The 18,588-nt window shown below is 41.5% G+C and overlaps 1 protein-coding gene across 1 annotated transcript in view; it reads right to left on the bottom strand.

Moving 5' to 3' along the window:
* Nucleotides 1–412: 412 nt before the first annotated feature.
* The window catches only part of alx4a (ALX homeobox 4a), a 21,813-nt gene continuing 3,637 nt past the window's right edge, over nucleotides 413–18,588 (bottom strand). The window contains exons 2-4 of the mRNA XM_040135494.1: nucleotides 7,734–8,053; nucleotides 1,822–1,950; nucleotides 413–821 (exon numbers count right to left, since the gene is read on the bottom strand). Of these exons, the coding sequence (XP_039991428.1) occupies nucleotides 501–821; nucleotides 1,822–1,950; nucleotides 7,734–8,053 (770 nt within the window). The 3' untranslated portion in view covers nucleotides 413–500. The remainder of the gene's footprint in view (nucleotides 822–1,821; nucleotides 1,951–7,733; nucleotides 8,054–18,588) is intronic.

Here is an 18,588-nt window from a genome sequence, read left to right as displayed (position 1 = left end):
CACTCAAAATTTAAATAACACGGTAAGGATAAAACAGCACCTGAACAAAGAACTACAATGACAATGAAAGCACTGTACAAACAGATTTCCTGCCTTTTAGCAAATAAGTGCATGGATTTGTTTGAAATTCTTAAACTTTTCCTAACATTTTTCTTTGCCTATCATCAGTGCTACACTGCAACTCCTGTTATACAGTACAGCATCACCTCCCACCGTGCTTTCGAAAAAGCTCACTTGTCGGCTGTGGTTGCCTTCTCCCACCATAGGGGTTGAGAAACGTGGCAGTGCCATGCCACTTATCTTGCCAAATCTCTTGTTGTTTTCTCATCGAGTAATCTTCACCCATCCGTGTATTTGTATAATAATTTTATTGCAACTTTTATAAAGGTAGTCACTGTTGTCTTTAGAATTTTGGATGTTAGTGCCCCCTCACGCAATGTTGGGTTTGTTTAGACGTTTCAGGGGTCAACAAGGTCCCCCATCAGGCACATATCAACACATCATGTGGCCCAAGATATGGCTGCACTGTGCTCTTTGGCTTTCATGCGCAAAGCAGCGATACTGGAAGACTTGCGGTCTGGGTCCATGTTGAGATCGTACGTGTTGATGCCTGCAGCCATGCCAGGAGATCCTCCGAACAGGCTCCCCATGTGAGCCTGTCCCACATGACCTCCAGGGTTCGGTACACCCAGAAAATCAGACACCCCGCTGGCAGAGTGGGGGTGAGGGGTCATACAGGGAGTCATGGTGTCGCAGGGCACTACGCAGCCTGGCACAGGAGATGCTGCACTGCTGCCGCTGATCCAAGAAGGGTTTTGAATCTGAAACATTGGTGGGAAATCAACATTGTTAAAGACTGATAGAACTGCTCCATTAATCCCACTGGCTCTCATATTATTTATCTATTCAGACACACTTTTCTGACCTCATTAAATTTTCAATGCTTACCAGCAGTAATTACAAGACTGTGCTGTTTAGCCCGTTAACTACAACTTGTGTATGATTGCTGCTGGAAACTACCAAGATTTTTGACCGATTTCCTGCATTTCAGGCCATCAGTTTCCATTTGTTTTCAGTACACAAGGAAAATCAATTAGCAGAGTCTTCAATCTTGTTTTAAAAGGGCGGTCCCTTACAGTAAGTGTTTATTTGACTTTATCCATTAGTTATAGTTGCATGGTAATGCAGATATGAGCAGAAACTGTTTTGAGAACCTTCCTTGTTGGTGCATTCAGAAACAGTTAGCTTCCGAAAAGCATTACACAAAGTTGTTGGAAAATCCAACGCGAAAGGCAAACAATAAGAAAACATGGGCTTGGCAACCTGTGGTGACTACAGGATGTTTCTGGTATAACGTGGTAATTGGTGGCCTTTAGAGGGGCTGGTAGGCAGATTTTGTTCCCTTTGGACTGCGCTGGGCTGTTTCCCCCCTGTTTCTAATCTTTATGCTAAGCTAAGGCTCTAGCTTCTTATTTAGGTAATAAACATGGCAGTGGTATCGATGTTCTCACCTAACTCTCAGCAAGAAAGTGAATGAGCATATTTCCCAAAATGTCAAACTACTCCTTTAAAAGGATCACGTAAATTCTTTGCCAAAAAAATTAAGCCCACTAAATGGTCATTGAAATGAACCCAAGTAAGTCTCCAGTCTGAAAGTAGAAATAACTGAAAGGCCAGAATCAAAACAAAAATGTAAAAATAGTAGAACAATCAACCCTCTCTCCTAGAATTTATGTTTGGGTTGAGAAAAATGTAATTGAATTGGAGTCACTGCGCTAAAAAATGTCCTGTTCCGTGCCCACGGAAGTACTCATTCTGTACCTGTGCGTAGTTCTCAGGACGTGTCAGAAGAGGCAGCTCATAAGCTGTTGAGAAGTGTGTTCGGACCTGCTGCATCTGACCAAAACGCTCCCTCTTTCTCCATTTTGCCCTTCGGTTCTGGAACCACACCTGCAGAGGGACATTGTCTGAATGTTATAAAACGGGCAGCATTGTTTCGGGATCTTTACTTTCATCGTGAACTATATCCAGTCTTGGCCTGGAATTAAGGTGAGATTGAGATATCAGATTTCAGAAACGGGGAACATGGGGTATTCTTGTACACCTTAACCCTTAACAGGGACTTTCCCCTCAAATCTGAAGGAAATACTTCCCTATAGATACAAATCTAAGTTTCCCTTTAATAAGGAAAAATGATCCCATGCCAAAAGACTGAGAGGGTGAATATCCAATATCTGCAGCACATCAGAAATGCAAACACAATTCAGAGGCAACTTAAGATATCAAAATGCAAGCCTGAGCAGTTTAAGTGAAGGAATAAAAAAAAGGAAATTGTAAAGACAAACAGGAAGAGGAGGAAATAGCTTTTGTGCCACAGCCTTAACTTCACTTGGGGCTCCCAAACAAAGTGTAAACATGTCGTCAATCTCACCTTTGTTGTCTGACATCTAAATCTGACACTGTTGTTCACTGAAAGCATCAGTGTGTTTAAATTACCGTCAGAGCGATTGAAAGTCATCTAAACACATTTGTCTTTAATAGGCTTCGGACGTCACCTGCCGTGCTTTTCTTCAAAACTCAGTGTCAAGTTTTAAAGGTCTGTTACACAGCTCTTCACTATCTGGTTGTAGCTGTCTGACTGGACCGATTATGGCACACATTTAGCAACAAAAATCTTAATATGATTGATCTCATTTCACCTATCTGCTCTTTGCTCACACACTTCACTATAAATCCTTGGAGGCAATATGGGAAATTGAAACGTGAGATGGGATTATAACTGGGGTTTGTTTGCATTTTCCTTTTTAATTTCCTGAGGCCTAAAGCTCTGGCTTTGAGATGCTGTCTCCTTCTAAATTAAAGAAGCACACAGACCAGAGGATGACATCCTTCTTTCCTTGATGTTTTCGTACATCCTCCTCTGCACTGTCTTACTACAACCCCACACAAGATCACTGTTTCTCTAAAAAAAAAAAAAATACCGCTTTATGTTTAGTGATTCTTGAGAAGTGGGACAAAACAGGTCTTAAACTTGAAAAAAAATCAACTTGATATATTTTTAAAAACTGAATATGTTTCAAAGACTGGGTTTTGGCTATCACATCATGTCTTGGAATGACCTCCCATTTTTAATATTTTCAATAAATTACAGTTTTTTTTCCAGATCAGTTTCAGGTTGTTATTCTTGTCAACATCATCAAAAACTAAATCATTTTCAAAAATTTCAGCAGAGATGTTTGTCACCAGAGCCATCTTTCCTATTTTTGAATTAACCGAACCTGCCTTAAAGTTTATTACATGAGACATTGTTATTAAATGCAACTTTTCATGGCTTCCTTTTAGATTTTTATAAATAATCCTCATTTCTATTGAATATCCAAGAGATAGGCTAATGTGAGTTTTTTTAAAAAGTTTTTTTGAATATGAATAATTATTTAATAGAATAAACTCTAGAAAAAACAAGGGTCAACCGGTTTTTGTTTTCTTGATCAAAAAAATCTTTCTTGACTGAAACCTCTGACAGAGTTGACATTACATATAGGAAACAGGTAAAATTGTAGTTTTATTTTTATGTACATTTTTCAAATCCATAAGTTATAAGGAAACTTATGTATTAAGGATTTAGCATATAAGTGATTTTTTTAGGAGAAAATAGTCAGTTGCTAAAAGCACAAAGTTACTGCCTTCATGTGTCGTTGGAAAATCGAACAATTAGCTAACACTGATATTAAAATTAAAAGATACAGAGTGTATTTGATACTTCTATGCCTTAAACGGTTTCCGTGTGTCATGCTCCAACAACCTAGAAGTCTTAGATGTTTGAGCATCCGTACACGGCATATAAATACATCAAACCAGGAGACCTTTCATTTCAATTTCCTACCAAGGTACCAAGTAACAATAATGTAACCCTCAAACAAAATAAAACCATGTGAGAGACATTGCAGTCATGAGGTGGCTCTCATTATAGACAACCCAAACGGTCAGGTTTTCATTTGTGAAGATAATAAAACCATTTTTGTGATCACATTTGAAATTTGCAGACAATGGGTCTATAACACTTAAGGGTGAGCGTGCTCAGCAGCTGGCACAATGAGTCTTTTTCACGTGTCACATTTCATGACGGTCATCATCCTGTTGCGGGTAAAATAACTATCACCAGAAGATCTCGTGTACCACATTTGGTAAAGGTTGGTAATTTGGTAATCTGCTATCTGTGGCAGTAATGGGGAAAAAAAAACCCAACATATTTCACTAAAGCTTATGAGTTTATGTTTTGTCCTGGTTCTCAAGAATCAGCATTTTCATGAAATGGTGTTTGGGAGGTGTCTCTACGTCTCAATATACAGTGTCCCCAACAACTTTCATCTGCTCGCTCTCTGCTCTTTGCCGAGTCTGTTGGCTATTACACAGAGGGAACATATTTTTGTGTTGCACACACTGCATCGTGACAGTAATTGGTAAAGACCTTGACAGCTTAAGTAGCGGGTGGACTTTCAATGAGGCTTTATTTATGTTACGGCCCCAGAGACAAAGAGCAGAGAAATGCCAAACTGGCCCCAGCAGGAGAGCTGTATGGGGCTGAAAACACTTTGAAGTGAGAGACCGGCTCAGAGGATTGATAACCCGCCTCTGCTGTCACTCATGTCAGCTTCCATAGCGAAGTAAAAAGAAATCCAAGGCTGAGCCTGGCTTCGGTTTTCCAACACCCCCAAAGCACTAATAATATCTTGGAAACACCTCTGACCAGTGTTGCTGTTCATTGAATGTAAGTTTGTTCCCTTTTCCCCAAAAGTCCTCCACCACATAATTTCCAATTTCCGGTGTCAATTAAAGTTAAGTCCAGGACACTAGTGGCCTGACTCAAACAGAAATATACCAGAGAATTTGATATCTGCCTTTACTTTATGCTAACTGGCAGTGTGTTGTACCCAGACTGGACTAATATAATCTTTTTCTTGTTGGTATATAAAAGTTTAAGATAAGCAGTGTTATTAGCCTACCCTTGGTCATTTTCAAGATCTGTTAACAGCTTAAATATCATGCATGTCATCTCCATTCTTTATGAAATAAGTTATATATTTAACCGTCAATCTGACTAGGGCTGCAACTACCAATCTTTTTCATAGATTAATCTGACAAATATTTTCCTGATGATTGTTGAGTCTATAAAATGTCAGAACATAATGAACAAAGACCGTCACAGTTTTCCAGACCCCGAGGTGACATCTTTATATTGCTTGTTTTGTTCAACTTGTAGTCCAAAAACAAATGATTTATTATTTGGGATTTTCGCTTGTGAAATTAGTTAAAAACTGAAATGTTCATCAAAATAGTTACCAATTTTTTCTTCTGTTCGCTGATTGACCAGTTTATCAATTTAATTCATCCGTGGATCCGACAAATGGTTTTGGCCTGACTTAAAATATTATTATATTAAAGCATATTTACCTCCACTGTGGAGGCTTTGTTTTCAACAACGTCTGTTTGGTGGGTTGACTGTGTGTTTATCAGCAGGATTATGCAAGCACTGAACTGACTTGCACCAAACTTGGCTGAGAGATGGGGCATGGGCCAGGGAAGAACCCATTACATTTTGGTGCAGATCCAGTTGAAAGGAGGGATCCAAGATTTTTTTTTTTTTTCCCCTTTCCCTAACATTGTGAGATAGGGCATTTCCCACATTTTCTTCAATATTTGGCCTTAGCGGAGATATGCGCTCTGCTGAGTGCCTTTCTAGTTTCAGTTGGTTCTTAAAAATGGTCTCATGGTTTCTCACAAATCGGAGAATTCACTTCTTCTTAGTTAAACAAATAACTTTCTAAACTGAGGAAAATTTCTGGCCTATTTTAGCATTATCCCAGTTTAGGACTGATCCTCTGTTTTGCAGGAACCATCATCTCCTCTGTCCTTCGCTTGGTCAAATCAGGCTTTCCTGCTATTTCATCTTCCGTTAACTGTTTGGATCTATAAACTCATATTGACTCCTGTGTTTACCTGGTGAACTCCACATGTCAGATGCGATCTCGGCTCTCTGAGCTCTCTGGACTAACAGAACGGCAAACCTGAGAGATTTGATGTTTTCGAAACCCCCGACCCTTCACCCCTGAACTCCCCATGTATCTGTGGTGCATATGACTCAGATCTGAACTTACTTTCTCCCTTTGAAACCCAGGGACTGACAAAGCAAACAACTCCAGATCTTTACGTTTTCTAACTCAAAGCGGTTCTTTTTTTGTGTGTGAGAACCATGAGACAATGATGTATAGTATCACACTCCTCTGAATTATATTCTCTTAAACATTTTTTTAGTTTTTTGCATTCAAATGAAAAGGCTTGTAAATTTTAAAAGTTAAAGCAAACTTTTCAGCGTTAGTAAAGGTTTTTTTCTGAACTTTTTTTTTTTTTTGCTCTCCAGGCGCAGAATTCGTGAGCTGTGAGTCCTTTTGCGTGTGAATGACCTGAATAGAGCACAGAGCCCTGTTCTCTGACTGACAAGGCATCTCGTGTCTTTTATCTTTTTAACTTGAGTGTTTAAGAGGGCCGCTGGGAGAGCCGAGGACTGTAAAGCTGCATCCATCTGAAGCAGGCAGGTCTGTGATAGTATGAGCAGCAGAGCAGAGCAGCATACCTTCAGAGACTCAGAGTTGAGTTATAACCCTGTGGCTGCACAGACTTCCTGTGTTTCACTGTGCAGCTTTTCTCGTCACTGTTCCAGCTCATCGTGTAGAAGATTGGCTTTAATAGAGCCCTTATCTCCTCCCATGTATGCCACTGGCACACAACAAAAACGTAGCCAACATATTTTATGTTTGCATAAGTTTTAGTAAAAACTGGAATACGCCATATGCCTCAAAAGCACTCAAAATTCAGATATTACTTGTAATATCAAATTGCTGACTTGCTTAAAGCCCATGGGGAGGGTTTCACACCTGCCCTGGAGACCACAGCAGGGACACATTCTTGTCTGGACAGGATGTTAATGAAAGAAAAACACAGAAAATCCAGGGGCTTTGGTAGTCCATGGCACACACATACGTACACGTACACCACACACATACAGAGATGGTGGAGGTGTCTTTCTCTGTTCACCGGTGTTGGAATGCATTACAGCAGTCATGACCGGTCTGTATGCAAATGGGGCCAGAAGGTCACTAGAGGGGGTTCAGTCAGAGAGGTACTGTACACCTCAGGCTCGACTAATACCAGCTGCACTGAATTCAGCTCCAAAGAAAAAGGCCACTGAGACGATCCCATGGAAACACAGCCGAGTCGAACGAGTATCCTCATATGCGGATGAAAGCCTGCTCTCCTACGACTGCACATATGAGGCCCAGGCAGCTCAAACCTCAGCCCCCTGGGCCCCCTGGCCTCTGCGAGCTCCCACTCCCCCACTCTCTCCCCCTGACTCCCACATTACCAGATAAATCTCTCATGTTGTTCTGTGAGTGACGTTATCTCTGCAGAGCTGCAGATGTTGAAGGATCCATGAGGTTGTGTTGTTTAAACATTGCCTGTTCTGCAGAGCGGAAGAACTCTTTTTTTACTTATTGATAGGACAGGCGTGGGTTTGCATGAGGTTGTTGCAGCCATTAGACTATTGCTGTAAACGGAAACTTTTTAAATTAACCTCCATCTATTATTAGAATTTTTTTAGATCTGTTGGCTGTTTTTCCACCTACTTAGCTGCACATGATATTGCCCTAAACACAGTTGTAGACATCCTGCTTTACCTGCACACGAGCTTCAGTCAGGTCAGTCCTCAGTGCGAGCTGCTCCCGAGCGTAAACGTCAGGATAGTGCGTCTTCTGGAAAACCTTTTCCAGCTCTTCCAGCTGGTAGCTTGTGAAGGTCGTGCGGTTGCGTCTCTTCTTGCCTTTGTTGCTTTCGCTGCCATCGGCCTTGTCCAGAGGGCTTGCTAAGTCGGTGCCTGGCAGCCTGTCAGAGGCCGCTTTGACACCTTGATCCTTCACAGCCAGGTAGCTGGTGTCCATTCCAGGTGGGTTGGAGTCTGGGGCCAATTCAGAGTCTGTCAGACCTGAACTGTCTTTACCTACAGAGGCAGGGACGAGATGGGAACTGTTAAAAGAGGTACATGTTTTTATAATTTTATCAGGATTGAAAGGATAGAATCAAACCAGATCTTAGTGAGTTTGTTACCCTCTAAGTGAAGATGAATGTGAAAATAAACGAAAGTATGAAAGTCATTACATGATGCAGAGCACAAAGTAGTGTTATAACTTGGCTATGAGAGACACAATCTTTCACTTTCAGTGGACAGCATATAAAAGTACAATAAGATAATGATAAAAATGATACATGTGAATTATGAACTTTTGCTATTCTTAATGATTTAAGCTGCACTGCACCGTTAACTGATTTAAGTCATGTGTTCGGATTCTCCAGATGAATAAGATAATAAACTACAAGGGCAAAGCTGCTATTATTTGGACTTCAAAGATCCTCAACTCTCTACTTTTACTGCCTCATTCAAAGTATCAAAACTGGCTCTTTGCATGTTATATTTTTCTTTGGGAAGCTATTGGGAAACAGAGTTTTAAAACCTCTCAAATGTCCATTCACAAGATGTTAACCCATAAACAACTGCTGCTGGAACATAAATGCTGACACAAAGTATACCAGGGTGGTCTTTCACAGCTCCCTAGAATGATCTTGATTATAAATCCAACAGGTCCTCCCAATTAAACGACAAAATGTGTCATTTGCAGCTGCCCCCCAGAACGACACATGTACTGTAAGTTTTTTCTTATCCGCCGCCCCTATCAGAAAATAGGATATATTTTCTAACAGTTTTTGCCACCAGAGATATAATTTTTTTGTCCGTACCTTCGGAAACAAACAAATAAAAAGAACTTTTTTATTGAGCCTCTAATTTACTTAACTTTAGTATTCCGTCACTGGCTTCTGGCAGTATATTCATAACTGATCATTTATTTGTAGGCTCAGTAACTCATGGGGTGTGATAGAGTGGAACAAAGGAATTTCTTGCTCTTTGTGAAGAAATTCTGCCACAGTTGTAAAGTCTGTTGGCGCGGAGTGCCGACTATGTGTGTTGATTTGTTTGTCTGTCTGCCCGTGGAATTAAAGAAGGGCCTGGATCACTGGCTTCTTAAAGGATCTAGTTGTAGTTCGGAGATCACCCTGCAATGTGCTGTGGAACATACACCCCTGGCTATAATCTGAGACTGACAGAAAGTTGCAGCTTTTTTTTTTTTTTTTTTTTTTCCTGCATACCCTCCACAACCATCTGCAACCTCTGCCTCACCCACACCACTCTCCGTCTCTTCCACCTCTGTTTATCAGTCTTGCATGTGGTTGAGGTTTATCATCTGACTGCAAAGTCACCTGGCAGCAAGACTGTCATAATTCATTTGCTGGGGAGTAATTTATCACCATGCAAAAATTACAAAAATCCATCTCTGTACTCTCTCTGTCACATGCACACTTGCTTACTTCATGGCTGCAGCTTAACTGTAAAGCCTCAGGCAGCTCACTGATCATAAATTTCCACAGCCGTGTCTCTGCCAGCGCTCTTGTCTAAGATGGCAGGTCTTTTCGCCCCGCTGCTGTCCTTCAATGAGCCAACCAGTTTGCACACACATTAATGCACATTCCCATCATGGAGGATGTGATAGCTGAAGGTGTGTATAGGACATGCTTCCAGGCTGCCTAATGAGGCCTGTGAGACTACTCTCTCTGGCTCAGTCTAGTGGCGACTGTGCTGCACCTTCCTGCTCCTTAATACCATCTGAGGTGAAGTTATTTTCAGGAACGAGGACATCCCTGCTCATCTGCCCATCCTGCGATTTGTAAGGTTAGAACCAGGAGGTGTGTGTGTGTGTTCATATGAGCTCCGTGTGCAATTCTCAGTGCTCGGTCAGCAAAGGAGATCACACACACACACACACACACACACACACACACACACACACACACACACACACACACACACACACACCCAGTGAACCTCAACTCACTGCCATGTTGGGTAATATGCTGCAAGGTGCGGTGAATGGATACCTTGTCTTACAATGTCTCACTGACACATGCGCAAAAGTGTATCTTTCAAGTACATCATTTTTGTCAATGCTATAAGACTTGATAGGATAAGTGATACATTTTAATACCAAGACATCTTCTATGTAGGCATGAATTAGTTTGAGAGTTTGTTAGAAAAGCTAAACAGTGGTGTAAATCTTTCTTTGTTGGGAACTCAGACGTAGTCTGGTGTTGTTGTGTGGGTTAGTTTACTTTAGGAGAGTGTTTTTGCTGAGTACCGCACTTAAATGATCCCAAGCTAGCCTTGCTGTAGCATGCAGTTAGTTTCTTATGAGGCTTGCTGTCCTTCTTTCTTGTAAAGGTGTGCATGTAGAAGCCCATCTTTTTTTTTTATTCAACTATGTGAGCTCCCACTTCTTCATTTTGTCATGCAGATTTGTTTTGTGCAAATATGTTTTTTGCAACTTAAATTGAAATCAAGTTTATTTTATGCCCATTGTTGAAACTCTATACATACAGTACAAAAAAAGCTATTGGTGGATAGCAAAATGTTCATTTTTTCAGACGTACTGATATCAGATTGTTTTATATTGACCTGTGTCTGTATTGTGAAGGACTTATAAATCGTATTTCATGGATTTATTGACGATTGAGCGTTAAAATATGTCTTGGCAAGAGCTGGGTATTGTTTGAAATTGTCGATGAGGTAAGACCTGAGTTTTGATACCAGTACCAAAAAAATACTGTTTTTGATTTCTTACTTTGAGGAAAATAGGTTATTGCACAAACTGCTTACTTGAACAAAAGAGACCCAACTATATATGAACTTTGCCCAGATAAAATACAGTCTAAATTTGGCAAAAAGTTAAACAAGCAACTGTCTGATCAAAATAATAAGTATATAAGAGTAGCTTTAGCTTTTAGACAGTTTTTGATACTTGGTGGAGGACAGAGTAGACCCCCACTGGCTGGAGACCCCCTACAGCACACAATGCCGATTTTGTAGGACGACAGCGCATCAAAGCAGATGCAGTTCAGCCCCGCGAGATCCAATGAGCAATGGGGCTCTGGTTTCTGAGATGTTTGGCTAGCAGTGCTGGAAATGGACTCTGGCTGAGGAGCCATGTTTTGGTGGCATACCACTTGCTGGGGGGCCTTAACGCCCGCAACATTGCCTCGCTGTCTGTGACGAACACATCCTGTTAGGCTTGAAGGGAGCAAACGGGTTTTATCCCACCATAAATACTCTCTAGTTATTTCATCACATTTCCCTGGCCGGCACACGGGCCCCACAAGGCAAGAGCTGTCAGACTGTTTGAAATCATGAGACCTCTCGCTGATCAAAGACCATTGTTTATATCGCATGTCATTGATGTTTTTTTGGCAGGAGTGGGATATTGTGTCAATCTCCTGCTTGTTATCCATGCGATCTGATGTAGCTGTGAGGTTCTCCAACACTGCCCAAGGTGTTCAGCAATGCGCCCTCCTGCAGAGAACACCATATGTACAGTATGATGAACGTAAGAAAGTCTTACTACAAACAGTGCCTGTCAAGATATAATCTCTGTGGCAAGAGGAAAGAGGCAGGATGGAGTGACTGTGAAAAACATGGGCTTCATCAAAACGTCTGTCTCAGTGCTGATGAGTACAATTGGCTTTTCTCTTCCATTACACAAAAGACCATTTCAGCTTACACCTGCAATTCTGCATGTAGTGTCTAGGTCCCAACAATAATCTGCCAAACTCACAAACCAAAATTCCTTTTTTTTTTTCTTTTCAGATGAATACGCCATGCAAAATGTTTTGAGTCGCAACCACAGAATGTTCTTTTTTTTTTTTTTTTTTTTTTTGCTGCAGTTGATCCAACAGTCAGCATCTGTTCCAATTACTGTGAACAGTGAAGAGAAGAGAGTCTGCAACTCTGTGTGGTGGGCTCGGAGAAAGTTCTGCAAAAAAACTAGGCACAGAAAGTGCCTCACAACATGCTGAGCAGTGATTTACAGTTTATCTCGAGTACAATTCCACCCGACTACAGAAGAACACATGAGTATGTATACAAGTCTAAATTTTCACATACAATATATACACAACAGTTTAGTATTTACTGTTTATGACATAGTACGTCATCGGTATCAAAATCAAAATAAGGATTGGCCTCCATCGCAACTCATTTTTAACATTGGGAGTGAGTTCCCGTGTGGATCTCAAACGCACCAAAATGATGCTCCGCTTGGTCGGACGTTCAGCTCGGACAGCTATTAATTCACAGTTGAAAACGAGGTGACAACATCAAAGAGTAATTTAACTGGCTATAAAGCGACAGGGCACCATCTGTGCCTCTTTATTGACTGAGATGACTGGGGTCAGTTCACGGTGTTAAGAGGAAACACTATAAATTACACACCACACAGCAACTGAGAGAAATTAACAACATTTTGCTCAAACTGAAAAAGAAATATCCGAGATAGGAAATTACCCCTTGTATAGCTAAATGCAGAGAACGGAGGAGAGGATATGTGTGAGCAAAGTATTTCTTTGTACGTGTTGTCGGGGTTTGTTTTACTGACTTAAAAGTATGGATTGGGATGTCACATGCAGCTTTGAACGGTGGATAACTCTTAAGTCTTGCTTGGCAAAGACAGAAGCACGCTGAGACACTGATGCCTGATGCTGTGTGGGCTGGACAGTCAAGCCAAGACAAGAATGACATGAGGCATATAATATATAGAGTTATTCATGATTCCCTTTGGTTTTTGCTCATGAATGTGACTCCATAAAGGGACTTATCACAATTTACAAACCAACTGAAGATCAGTGATAGAAAGTAAGTACATTCACTGAAGTACTGTATTTAAGCACAATTTTAGGCTCTTGATTGTTTTTATTTTCTGCTACCTTATGCTTCTACTCCACATCATTTCTGAGGGAAATGCTTTACTCTACTACATTTAGTAGTAAAGTAAAGCTGTAGTTAATTTACAAATTATGATCAAAACATATGATTAGTTGATTAAGACTGATGAATTGTGGCAGATTCAACTACTACTATTGAAATAGTTAAAAGTAGCTTCATCTTAATCCACTACTACATTAAAATTCTGCTTTCATACTAATGCCTTTTTAGAAATAACCAAATAATCATGCATAAATAGCACTTTTACTTTTGATACTTTAAGTACATTTTGCTTATAATACTTTTATACTTAAATAAACTTTTGACTGCAGGACTTTACTTGTGATGGAATATTTTTATATTGTGTCCGTGCCACTTTTGGTTAAAACCTGCAATAACAGATGTTTTTTTTGGCCACTCTGGGGCAGTGGAATGAAGTTGTGACCACAACATCCATCACCTTTTAAGCTAATATGTTGAACTTGTTAGCAAACAGTTGCTTATTTACACGTCCAGCAGTTATGGTGCAACATTATCTTTCATTTGCACTCGTGTTTTTCTGTACACCTGGCAAATGTAAGTCCAGTGTTCTCTCTGTTCTGGCTCTGTTTTTGGTCTCTACCAACTCCTGAGGGAAATATCGGGCTCTTTAGCTGCTGAATCCTCCACAGTGTTCACCAGGTAGTCTCTTAACTGTGTCCGTCTGTTGTTTGGTGCGGGGCAGGTAGAGCCTTTATAGAGCTTTTCACTAAAAACAGCTGTCTGCTGTGGCTGAAAATGAGAGCAGGGAGAGTGAGCTAAACAAGTCAAGTTGTGGCCCAGACATCTAAACAATGAGCTGGAACTTCCTGTAAAGCTCTGTAAAGCTAAGGGAAACTGCATTTTCAGATGATCATTCTCTGCAGGTTCAACACTATCAGCGACCCCTTTCATTCCTTGTCATGATATATTGTTATTGTAAAAAAAATATCAGCTATAACCACTTTAATTAAAGGATCTTAAAACTTATTCCACCCCTGCTGAAGATGCAGCCAAACCCTCTGTTCTTGAAATCTAACCTCGTCTCTTTTGGAAGCACAAATAACACGACTATGAATAGCTTGACACTAGACTTGCTTGGTGTGGTGTCAGGTGCATTCATCAAATCATTTTGAGACAATAAACGCACTCACATACTCTATACACACACACACACACACACACACACACACACACACACACACACACACACACTGCCCATAGGCTTGATTTGATTTGGAAGCAGTCAGTGTGCCTTCCTCAGCAAATATCAGTCTATTACTATTTTTTTAGCAAAAGCTTTTTTTTGGTGACCATGTGATATGTGGCCATTCACTTAGAAATTCAATGCTGCTGACTCAGTAGAACGATTATCCATTTTAGCAGGCTGTAGAAAATTCGCAGACTACCAAGAAAAAAAATCCATAAAGTCTAAGACTGATGAATCACCTCTCACACACTCTTTGTCTTTCTCGCAATCTTCCCCTCAGTGTCTCTCTCCCTCCCACCAGCTCTCTTCCAAATGTTTCTCTCAGACCTTGGAGAGAAAACAGAATTTGCTTCATGTTATGTTTTTGTCGTCTGATCGGAAAAAAAAAAAAAAAAAACCCATCTGAGTGGGAAAAACTTGCTAGAGTACATTTTTGTGTGCGGGCAAATAAAATGAAAAATACTTAACAACATGCACGATCACTTCTTCCTACCAAGGATACAAGGACTAAAAATCTGAATATTCAAAAAGCAGTCAGACAGCACAAAATGCAACCAGTTTCCTCCGGCCAAGGCATCAGACCTGCATCTGTGCTTTGCAACGATGCTGCAGGTTTTGGAATTACAATGTTCTGTTAGGTTCATAAGAAATTATAATTGTCTATCAAAAATAAAACTGTTCAGTCACCAACAACATCCTGGTAAATGATCGTTGTCTTAAGGCCTGTCTGTCCACCAAACCTGTCCTCTGGATATACAGTAGGTTTGCAAAGTTTTAAGACAAGCACCTACTGGCAAAAAACAAAACAAAACAACAAAACAAAAACGAAAAAAATGTGCAGATATTAACGTTTTTCGTAGGCCTACCTTTGAAATTAAACTGCATATTAAAAAGTCCAATATTTATGTATTTATTTAGGTTTTTTTAGTTGAAATTAATGTTTAGATTCTGCTTTAAGTGGTCAAGCAGGTTACTACTCAACTTCTCAAAAGCCATTAGAGTTTGAAAAACCAATTGTCTTCGATATTTAAAAAAAATGTTCCTCCTATAAATACAAGTCATGCGCTACCTTTGAAATGTGGGTTTTTGATACAACATCGGTGAAGCCACGTGACTTTGCACAAGTAGGTAATACCTTAAAAAAAAAAAAACACCATGAAAAAGTTCAGTGGTTTACCCGAAAACCACTCCTGCACAAAAAAGTATTCGGCCATGTAATATAGAAATTAAAATCTAATCGAATGAATTCAACTGAGCGCAGTGAAAAAAGTCCCTCACTACACCCACACACAACAGGTTAAAAAAAAAACAAAAACAAAATCAAACAAAACCTGAATCTGTGATTTGCAGTCGTGGTGCAGTCCTCCACAGTTGGTTCTGTATCAGTGCTCATTTTACATGAAGCGGTGACAGAGAGACCAGAGGAAGTCCAGGACTGCCGCTCTCACTCGGCCGTGCAAACTGATCCTAACGCAAATTGCCCTGCCAAACTCCGAGCTAAACGGTAAACCGATCCTGAGTCCATGTCACCTCCACTCACGTCACCGGCTTGCTGAAGCGCGCCTCGGTTGTCCAGGCGGCGTGGCTGGTTCCCATTACTCCCCGCTCGAGCCAATCGGTGCAGAAGGCCACCGCGAGAGGCCGCAGATGGTTGCGTCGGCTCGGAGACGGTGATGGGAAGGAAAGGACAAAAGAGTTGGACCTCCGTCCTGGGGCGACAAAATCCCCCCCCAGGCAACGCAGTCGCACCTGCATGCCGGTCCTACCGCAGAGGACTGCCCTTCCACTGCCTCTGCAGGGAACGAAATCTTTCCGCGGCGCCAGCACCGAATCCAATTCTCGCTCTGCCCCCCGGAAAAAAAAAAACTAATTTACGGGTTAGGCCGAAAGAAGCTGCGGCGTTTCATGTCCTCAAATAACACCATCAAGTCGGCCACTGGTGCGGCGAGTCATCACCCTGCACATCAGTCGCTGCGAAAGACTAAAAAGTGATAGAAGGCCTCGATCCCACCACAATTAGGCCCACACGTCAACACCCGGGCAACAGCAAACTAACGTCATTTGTCTAATCGGTGTAGTTAAATATTTACGGGGTAAAACTGGACTCCAAATGTTGCAAAAAGAGCCCCTGAGGGTTTCTAATGGATTTTCTCTGCTGTGCACATGCAGGGGAGCCGCGCTGGAGGTCAGCACCCCCCACCCCCCCCAGAGACACTGAGACAAGACGCGGTCTCTGGGGGCTCACAAAGACATGTCGAGGCGGCTGCTTTAAGGCCTCGCGAGGTGACTGACCGAATCGTCCTCAGGGCCTCAGTTGTCCAATCAAAAAGTCCCTCTCCGGTTTTTGTATCGGTGCAGGAAGTGAATACGTCTGTATATTGGTGTCTTTTTCTCCACCTCAGAACACGTATTAGTGTCGCTGGTGAAAAGTACATGAAGTACAACTCTGAGTTTCCATCGAATGCGACACTTTGGGGAGAATTACTGTAATTCACTACGTTTATTTGACAGCCATAGTCACTACTTGCTTTTACAGATTAATATGTCACATGCACATATATATATATATGGCCCTGCCACGCCAGACCTTGCCACGCTGTAGATGAAACTACTCGGTACCAATGATGAACCCCGACGTTAAAATGCTGCGTGCATGTTGACCCACCCTGACAATCTGCGAGGGGCCTTTTTTACTTCTGGCACTTTATTGCACCTACATTGCGCCGATGATGCTCCCGTCCTTTCGACCTCAGTGCATGTTTGAGTGCAGGGCTTTTACTTTTTGCTCCAGCGCTTTTTCAGTGCTGCTCTGCTACTTTTTTTTTTTTTTACCGGAGGGAAACGAGCTGGCGGGGCCGTGTCCGTGGGTTATCATCTGTTCCTCTCACTGCTTTTCGACATGTACCTGTATGTACCTCAAAGACGCCGCTCTTCTCCCCCCCCTCGTTTGAGTTAAGTCTGAAGCTGGAAACCAGTCCCCCGCTCCCAGACCCCGTCTTGCTGATTTCACGTAACACCACGATTGACAGCGCGTGGAGCAAAAGCAATATAACGGTGATTGCAGCGACTCTAAATGTTTATCAAACAGTTGAGCTGCTCTCAGCCAAAAAAAAAAACGCCTCGGCTCCAGCTGGCAGCTTCGGACAGCTCTGAGACCAGTCGTCACGTCACCTTGAAGCGGACGGATTGAGACGCCGACGGTAACAACAGAGCAAATGTCTGACAACTTGAAGCTACGCAGAGACCGTGTAAAATACAGGTCTGATAGAAGAAGTGAGCCAGGAAGTAAAATACTCCAGCATTTTCCAATAAAAAAAAAAAAAAACCCATCAGGAATCATTTATCATTTTTTTTCCCTCCTCAGCTGGTAAGTTGAGCATTTCTTCCTGCTGCCTGCAGTTTATGTCCAGTCAGTACAAGTCAGTAAAGAAGATGGGTTACCTAACCTCAGTAAGTGATAATCACAAAACAACAACAACAACAACAAAAACAACCACCGGTCTCAAAGAATTTTCATCCAGTTTAAAAAAAAAGTTTTTAAAATTATCTTTATAGAATTGACATATGGATGCGAATCTAATTTTAATTTGCATCATGAAAATGATGTCGGAGATAAGGCGGTAGAACACACAACACTACATCCTGCGAACAGATAAAAGCCGGATCTCCTCTGTTCGTCTCTGAGAAAGAGAGTCAGACACCGAAGTTTGACATCTGAGTTGCATTAATACCAGAGCCCCTCTTGTCCATAGCGCCGAGATGCCTTTTTTTTTTCTGCCTTCTTCAGTGTGAATCCGGTCATTTTATGTCTGTGTGTGTGTGTGTGTGTGTGTGTGTGTGTGTGTGTGTGTGTGTGTGTGTGTGTTTGTGTGTGTGTGTGTGTGTGTGTGTGTGTGTGTGTGTGTGTGTGTGTGTGTGTGGTTTGCGAGGAAAACCGACGAACTGCACAGACATATTTTACTCTGAAAGTCTAACCCTGAAGTTAAATGAAAAAAAAGCTTATATTTAAAAAAAAAAAAAATGTTTGGACTGAAAGGTGCAGTTGACTCACAGCCTAGTAACTGCGGCGCATTTACAACATAACATAACATTTTATTTCTTCTCCATTTAGCCCAACGCAACCGTGTCGAGGTTCGCGTGTAATTAAAACTTGACAGCCATTATAAATGACCTGTATGAGCTTTCGAGTCTATTGGTCTCCACTCGCTTGACATTGTTGAAGCTACAAAGGCTTTTTCAGCAGGCCGATATCCGGAAACTGTCAAAACATCCTTAAACTACTTCCACTAAACATGTCCACGTAATGGTGATGGACAAGGTTTGACTTCATGCGTAAAAGGGCAAGATTCAGGGCCTCCATCGAAGGATCAGTTTCGTCTGTTTTACGTTATTTAATTCCGTTCATTATTTTGCAGTCGCAGTCCACTGTTTTTTTTTGGGGGGGGTT

This window comes from Xiphias gladius, chromosome 1, assembly GCF_016859285.1.
Source record: "Xiphias gladius isolate SHS-SW01 ecotype Sanya breed wild chromosome 1, ASM1685928v1, whole genome shotgun sequence".
Lineage (NCBI taxonomy): Eukaryota > Metazoa > Chordata > Actinopteri > Istiophoriformes > Xiphiidae > Xiphias > Xiphias gladius.
Note: the sequence above shows the minus strand (reverse complement) of the source record. Positions and strands in the feature narration are given on the sequence as shown.